At 44.8% G+C, this 8,081-nt stretch overlaps 1 protein-coding gene across 1 annotated transcript in view; it reads left to right on the top strand.

Annotated features, from left to right (window-relative positions):
- DUS1L (dihydrouridine synthase 1 like) overlaps positions 1 to 6,618 on the top strand; it is a 15,436-nt gene extending 8,818 nt beyond the window's left edge. Inside the window, 6 exon segments of the mRNA XM_081183899.1 lie at positions 257 to 287; positions 290 to 344; positions 1,459 to 1,625; positions 2,173 to 2,210; positions 3,590 to 3,665; positions 6,128 to 6,618. Of these exon segments, the coding sequence (XP_081040025.1) occupies positions 257 to 287; positions 290 to 344; positions 1,459 to 1,625; positions 2,173 to 2,210; positions 3,590 to 3,665; positions 6,128 to 6,276 (516 nt within the window). The 3' untranslated portion in view covers positions 6,277 to 6,618.
- The last annotated feature ends 1,463 nt before the right edge of the window (positions 6,619 to 8,081 follow it).

The following is an 8,081-nucleotide window of genomic DNA, read 5'->3' on the forward strand; positions in this document are numbered from 1 at the left end:
CTTGGCCAACCAGATGTGTTGACTATCTTAATCACCATACTGCCCTCTACTGGCTGTCTTATCTCTTTGTGAGGGACAGCACTATTTTCAGAATGAGTTTGCTAAGTTCACAGGTTTATTATTATTAGTATTATCATCATCATCATCATTATTATCATTTTCATTATTATTTTTTCATCTCCATGTTTGTTCTCCCTGTGAATTGAGGACATTGACTTGTGGCTGAATTTGTCATTACTCAATCATTTCTCCACAGGAAGAAATAGCCAGTTTGAAGGAAGACGAGAAGCAAAAGGAGGATTGCCTTTCTTCCATTGGATTTGTCAGCCATATGTCAGACCTGGGTGAGTAGCTAAGCGTTAACCCAAAACAAAGCCTGTGCAATACATACACATACAGCACACATTCTACCTATTATTTATGTCTTTGAATTATAGCTTAGCAAACCACTGTTGCATTCTCTTACACCCTGCCTTGCAACAAAAAGGAGCAAGGTGGGGGGGGTCATTGCAAATGCTTGGGCACTTTATTCCCTTTCCTTCTGAATACTTACCCTTTCCCTACAACATGTAGAGGATATGCATGCCTCCTTACTCTGGAAGCTTGCTTAAGATTTGAGGACTCCATACACACACACACACACACACACACAGCCCTTAGACTTCTAAGTTGTGTTACACAGGTTAAACATGTCGCATTGCTTGGAGACAGACAGTCAGGTCATGCATCCTTACCAGTGACCAGAGGAGGAATGGTTGGTGGGAGGAGAGCAGAGAGAAGAAATGGCATGGTTCATCTGCAGCAGCACAACCGTACGCCTTCATCTGCCCCTGCTGCAACAAAACATGTCTCTCCCGTATCAGTCTCTCTAGCCACAGCAGGCGCTGTAACCTTCCAACAGTTTGAACTTGCCCTCAAAGACACACTCCTCCATTGTCTCCCAAGACAGATGGATACCAACATCAATCACACATAGTCACGTTGCTTTATTATGCCTGGGTGCTAGGCAGTAATGTGCTGCAGCTATAAGATAAACAGACACTGTCATCTTTTTATTTACTAGAGCAGCACTGAAAACCCTTTATTTTAGCATCTTGAAGGCCATAGACTCCTCAACCCAAATCTAAAGTCTTCGTTTACCATCTCTCTTGAAGAGGACTGGGCTGTGGAATGGGATGTTCCAATGTGTTGGAACTTTAGGTGCCTGATGAAATTACTGTTCCCAAGAATAGTTTGCATGATCTTATCTGGCTCTCTATGAGTGTTAGTTCCTACTTGCTTCCCCCAGTCAGCAACTAGCCATTTTATGATTGCACATTCTTTCACAGCATAGCATTATCTTTGCTTTTATTATTTTTAAGGTGCCCATGCCATATACAGACTTCTATAACCGTGGGGTTAGCAAAAAAACTAATGATTGGCTTTTGTTTTAATTGGTCTGGTGTTGAACCATCACAGGCCCCAGGAGGTGTGCAAGGAAAATGGCACTAGTGGCATGGAAGGAAGCACCCGGGGTAAACGAGCTTTGGAGGATGAGGATGATGGGAACTCAGACGGTCTCTCAAAGAACAAGCAAAAGAAGAAATTGAGAAATCCTAATAAAAGCTTTGATCCATCCTTAAAACGTAAGTCTATGGGGCTGCAATATTTAGCCTATGGGAAATGGATAGTAATCCCTTTGACCAACATAAGATGTGTTTCTGACTAATTGGGCAGCACATTTTATTTTCTTATTACCAGTTTCTTTTAATATAAAGATTTTAAAAAGCTGCAAATTGCAAGTGCCATTTTAGAAGGGGCATTCCCTTCTTATTCAGGAGGGAATGCCTCCAGGTTTATTCCTTCTGAACACATGTGCATCCTCTGAAAACAGAGTGTGTTCTTTTAGGATTGGAGGAACCCCAGAACAGATTTAGGAGGCAGCTGGAGGAGAGGAGGGCAAAATCCAGTTGCTCAGCATAAGTCGTTCTGCTTGTGCAAAGCACTACTTAATGCTGTGTTGAATACAACCCTTCGTTGTTGTTGTTGTTGAGCTTCGTCTCCTGTAGATTTTTTAAAAATGATGTAAACATTGTCAATACCCAAGATGGAGAAAAATGCTCTTCCTCTGCACATCAGCAGCAGTTCAAAATGACTAAAACTTTTTTAAAAAGTCTTTTTTCCTCCTTTCAGCTAAATATGCAAAGTGTGATCAGTGTGGAAACCCAAAGGTAGGTCTGTCTTCATTTGGTTTTCTCCTTCTAATTCTCCCTGTAATGTAATTCATACATTAATCATTAAATCCATGGGTAAAATTACATGTACTATAACCCTTCCTTGAGCAAAGGGCTCTGTCATAGTTAAAATGGCAAAAAAACAGCCCAGTGAGAAGTTTAAAGAACTAAGTAGTTTTAACTGATTTACCCTATCTCTCCTGAAAGAGCATTCTTAGTAGTTATTTTGTCAGTGGGTTCATACCTGTGTTGTCTCCTGCTGAATGAATATCCCTAATGGCTGATGGAGACAACTTACTTTACTGTGAGTTATGTAGGTGTTCATACAAGATCTGAAAGTACAGGTAGTGGTCCTATAATTTTTGTGTACACTTCTAGGAACATGAGTATGTTCCATGGAGTGATTTTATTACATCATTAATTTCTGTGTTTGGTTATTTAAATAAGGTAGCTGTTTAGAGTGTTAATCTATATGTGTTTAGCATTTTTTTCCTTTCTTCTTTTTTTGCATCCCAAATTGAAATTTTTTCCTTAAAATAATTCAGTTGAAATGAAATCATGGAGAGGATCAGGCTTGGTTGGCACCCTGTAGTGATCCAAGTAATATTGCAGGTTAATAGCCACTTGTGATTTTTGCTCTGCCTGTTCATTCATGCATCCTCAAGACACACACTTCTCACCATACACTTGCATATACACATGTACCCCTCACTCCTTACATTGTTGCATACTTCTCGCCTTTACACACATGGCTCACATTCCATACATGCCCAGGATCTCCCACAGTGGTGTACTGCTGACCTTAGTCACTCGCGTTCCTCTGTATATTTGCGTATTCCTCTATAAGGTTTTCTCCCCCTCCATGTACACTTATAATGATGATCCCTTCCTTGCATACAGATAAACTCACCAGCCTTTTTCATTGTTGGAATGTCCTCTTTGTCACTTTGGAGGTGTGCCAGAAGGGATCCAGGAGAAATAGGAAACTACCTAGAAAACATGCTGCTGATATGTGGTTTTCTCAACCTATATGACCAAGCTGTGCTTCTAAAGGTTTCGGAAGGGCCTGGGGAGTATTTAAGCAGATTAAATGGATTACTTGCAGCTCATGCACACACCTCATTTAAGTCCCATAAAGCCAGCCTTGTCCTCTTTAATAGGGCACACAACACCTGCAACTTGGGGTTGGGTCCTTTTTTCTTATGAAAGGGAAAATCTATTACCAGAAAATATTCTGAGAAACTTTTGGGGTTTGAAATGCCTTTCATACCCCAAATCAACCCTGACAAAGCACTTTATCTACAATGCCACATGTTCACTGGCAACTTGGGATGAATATGTAAACTTCGAGCTAATTAGTTTGTCTCTCTTCCCAGGGTAACAAATGTGTATTTAATCTGTGCCGAGGCTGCTGTAAGAAAAGGGCTTTTAGAGAGACAGCAGATTGTCCAGGTAAGCGAAACCCAGTTCAGTTTTCCAGAATACTAGAGCATTTTTAAAAAAATAACAGAGTATAGATTTCAAATCCTGACTGATTTGGTTTTTAAGTAAAAGCAGCATACTTATTGATGTTGTGCTGGCACTTGTGAATTAACCAAATAAATGTAAGGAATGGGGTTTTCTTGACCTGCTTTTTAAAATGTTCATAATATCTAGCTGAGCATTGATTGTTTAAGTTATGGTGAACCATTGAAACATTACATTTCCTCTTTTCCATAGACCTTGGCCACTTTTGACATAGGCCCATCTCCCACTGATTACCCCTGAGGAAAGGCATTCCTTGATGGAAAAATGGGTTTCTTCAACCCTGTGTTAAAGCCTAAGCCAAGGACTGATGCCTATGGGACCATTGTGCCAGCAAAGGTCTTATTTGGTGCCCCTGGGATGAATCATAATCCCCAGATTCCCAGCTTTCATTTTTTAAAAGAAAGTCTCTAGCATTTTTAGAACTTGTGATATGATAAAAAATGTGAACACACCATTCTTCTCAATTTTTTTTAGTTAGAAATTAGCCTTCTGGACCTTTTCAGTGTTTACTTTGCTTCCTTCTCCCAATGTCTGAGAGAATAATTCCTATGGACACCCATGTATGGGAGAGAGGGGAGATGTATGGGAGAGCAGGAGGGAGGAGAGTTTATGTAAGAGAGAGCGAGAGCGAGGAGAGCTATGAATGTGATCTCTCTCTCTCTCTCTCTCTGTGTGTGTGTGTGTGTGAGAGAGAGAGAGACAGAGGTATACATGAAGTGTGTGTATGTGAATGAGTGAGAGAAAAAGTATGTGTGTGTCTGAGTCCACATGCATGAGGTATATGTGTGTATGTGCACATGAGAGTAGTATACATGGTAATGGGGAAAGCTCCCTGCTATTCTTAGATAGGAACAGCATGGGGGGGTGAAAGAGAGATCAATACAGTGGTACCTCGGGTTAAGTACTTAATTTGTTCCAGAGGTCTGTTCTTAACCTGAAACTGTTCTTAACCTGAAGACCACTTTAGCTAATGGGGCCTCCTGCTGCTGCCGCGCCACCGGAGCACGATTTCTGTTCTCATCCTGAAGCAAAGTTCTCAACCTGAAGCACTATTTCTGGGTTAGCGGAGTCTGTAACCTGAAGCGTATGTGTCGAGCTGCCCGAGGTCCCAGCTCACAAAGGACCAATGCCAGTTCGTTCTTATATACAAAAGTCTTTATTGAAGTTCATTTTCGCTTTCACAGCCACAGCGTGCAGCTCTACGTCTGAAACTCTAGACCGCTGAAGCTCCATCTGAATCTCCTCCCCCCAGACACCAGTTTAAGACTCTAGCCTTGCTCCACCTCTTCCTTTGCTCTTTCCTTCTCTGGCTCCGCCTGTCAGCTGGGGTCTCGCCCTTCCTAGACTCTTCTGACGCTGAGTCCCCTGAGTCTTCCCCCTGCCTCCGGCGGGCTTTAGGACCGGGTTCCCATTCCGGGTTTTCTGCTGTCCCACGCGCCTGTACATTCGAACTTGGCGCGCGCGCCCAGCCGGCAACCTTCCTCCTGACCGTTACACTGCTCCTGTCACTGCTTCCCCCTTCGGGGAGGTTAGCTGGACCTGACCTCCCCTCCGTTCCCCCACTCTCCGATAGAGGCGTGGTCAGCCCTGACTCATCTTCTCTCCCTGCTGGAGGAGACGCTGGCCCTGACACATGGGACTCTTCCCCCCCACTACGCTCTGGTGGGGAAGCTGGTCCTGATTTCCAGCTGCTGCTTTGGGAGTCCCCGCTGGCCCCTTGTTTCTGGTGTGTCCCCCCTGGGACCCCCCTTGCCCTCACCATCGGCGCCTCCTTCTGGGAATCTTCTGATTCGCTGGAGAAGCTCATGGAATCTCTCGGGTCACTGCCATACTCCCCTATGCTGCCCTCAGATTCTTCCCCTTCGCTCTCCATTTCCTCTCTCCCCTGTGCCTCTGTTCCTGAGCCCCTGACAGTATGTAACCTGAAGCGTATGTAACCCGAGGTACCACTGTACTGTATAATCTCTACAATCAGAACCAGCAGAAGGTAGCTGACTTCCTATGGTAAACCTGAGGTCGTCCAGGGAGCAGGGAAGCAGCAGTCACTAATTTTGTGTTATGATATCCCCCATCCCATCCCACCCACACCATGGCAGCCATTTTATGACTGGTGTTGCATAGCACTTTCCCAAAATCAAACATGTGCCTGCTGGCCCAAAAAGGTTGGCGATTTTTTTCTAAGCTATAACTTTATTCCACTTAATAAAAAAAAAAGTATTGGCTGATGGCAATTATGTAATATCACTTGATACAGGTTGGAAGATTTTTATTTTTTTTAGTTCTCTGCTTAACCCCTCATTCTCTTAAAGAGTGTTTCTTTCTCTAATGGCTCCACTTTAGCTGCTAATTAACCCAGGCACATTTACCATTTCCCTCCCCCCCTGCAGGTCATGGTCTGCTTTTTAAAACCAAATATGAGAAGTCCCTTTCATGGAAGAATGGCCAGTCCAGTCTGGATAATATTGAAGTGGCAGCACAGAAAGGAGAGGTGGAGGAGACTATATTGCTCAAAGAAGCTATTGATGGTGTAGCGTGAGGCATGGAGACTCCTCCTGGTTGCGCTTCCCAGCCTCTTGTCTCCTCGGGCCAAAGAAATAATCTGCTTCCAGAACACAACAGTTGACTCCACAGACCTGTTCTTAAACGACAGACAAGTCTTACCTAAGGAAAAATGTCTTTCTCAGGGAAATATCCTGTAATGGAAATAAAAGGATGCAACGAAAGCTTTTCATCCTGTGTTCGAAAAACTTCAAAGACTGAGCCAGGAGAGCTGGCCTTAAAATGCTGCATTGGAGACACCTCTACAGATTTGACCTGCCTGTTTTTAAACTGTGTGTGGTTTTAAAATTGGCAAATAAAACTTTTATATCAGAACGTATTTTTGGTACATCATAAGTAAATTGGTGTGGATGTGGGCCAGCCCTAGGCACAGAACAATAGCAAGTCATCAGCTGTTAAAGGGCACTGAGAAACTTGGGGAGAGCTGCTTCAAGGTTCCTAAATGGAAGGCACACCTATGTAGTAATTGATTAAAAAAAAAACCTGCCTCTTGGATTGTAGCTTGCTATGCTTGTACTTAGTGCATAAAAAGTGTGTGCCCTGTGTTGGGATGCAGCAAATGATCCTATGAATGGTAAATGTTTTACACTAGTTTTGAATACATATAAAACCCTGAATCTGTACACTTATAAGATGCACCAGTTAGCACAAATTTATGTCTAGGTTCAAAGTAGGTCTTTCTAACGGCAGGCACAGAATACAACTCCTGTGGTAGCCTTGGAACAGGAGAATATGAAATGTAAAATTGTTTCATAATTGATATACCAAAAAAAAAAAAAAAAAATAGAACAGAGAGAAATCAGGGATAGTGGCATCAAGCGGGTGTGCTCGAACCACCAACCTTCTGGTTAACAGCCAGATGCACTGATCCATTGCACCACAGGTGCACTGCGGCTCCTTTTGACCGTCTAAAAAGGCAGGCTGCAGTAATAAGTGCTCTTTGGGCTTCAAGGCAATCCTTGTCAGTTCATGGTTGGATGTTCTTCCAAGTCTTTTACTAAGAGTGGGAATCAGTTACAGATAGGTAGCCGTGTTGGTCTGCCATAGTCAAAATAAAAAAATTCCTTCCAGTAGCACCTTAAAGACCAACTAAGTTAGTTCTTGGTATGAGCTTTCGTGTGCAAGCACACTTCTTCAGATACCATTCTTCAGAGTGGGAATGTTTTTGCCCCTCCTTCCCTTTTTTCTTTTTCTTAGCAAAAGCTGTCCAGAGTCACATTGCAGGTGGCGCTGTGGTCTAAGCCAGTGTTTCCCAAACGTTTTTGGGCAATGGCACACCTGTTTACCGGAAAAAAATCTCGCGGCACACCACCATTAAAGCCCCGCCCCGTGACATCAGCGCGCAGCGCCACGCCGGGAGGGACGCACAAGAGTGAAAGTTTTTTCCCTCCCCCTTGCCGGGGTGGGAGGAGGCAGCAGAGCGAGGGACTGAGGGACGGCGGCAGCTGAGGCGGCGGCGGCGGCTGCTGTGGTGGTGGCGGCGATAGCGGGCAGAGGAGGGGGCGGCGGCGGGGCTTGAGGAGCCGTCGCCGGGAGTTGCTGCTGCTGCTGCTGCCCGGACATGCCGGCCTCCTCCTCCTCCGCTGTCTCGCGCTCCTCCCTTTTGCGCGCGCTGCCCCGCCGCTCGGCACCACCACCGCGGAGCCGCCCCCGGCTCGACGCGGATCCTCGCCGCCGCCGCCTCTCGCCGCCCGACTCGCCCGCCTCCCTCCCACGGCACACCAGCCGATGTCTCACGGCACAGAAGTGTGCCGCGGAACACCGGTTGGGAAACACTGGTCT

The sequence above is a fragment of the Podarcis bocagei genome (genome assembly GCF_964188305.1).
Source record: "Podarcis bocagei genome assembly, chromosome: 2".
NCBI lineage: Eukaryota > Metazoa > Chordata > Lepidosauria > Squamata > Lacertidae > Podarcis > Podarcis bocagei.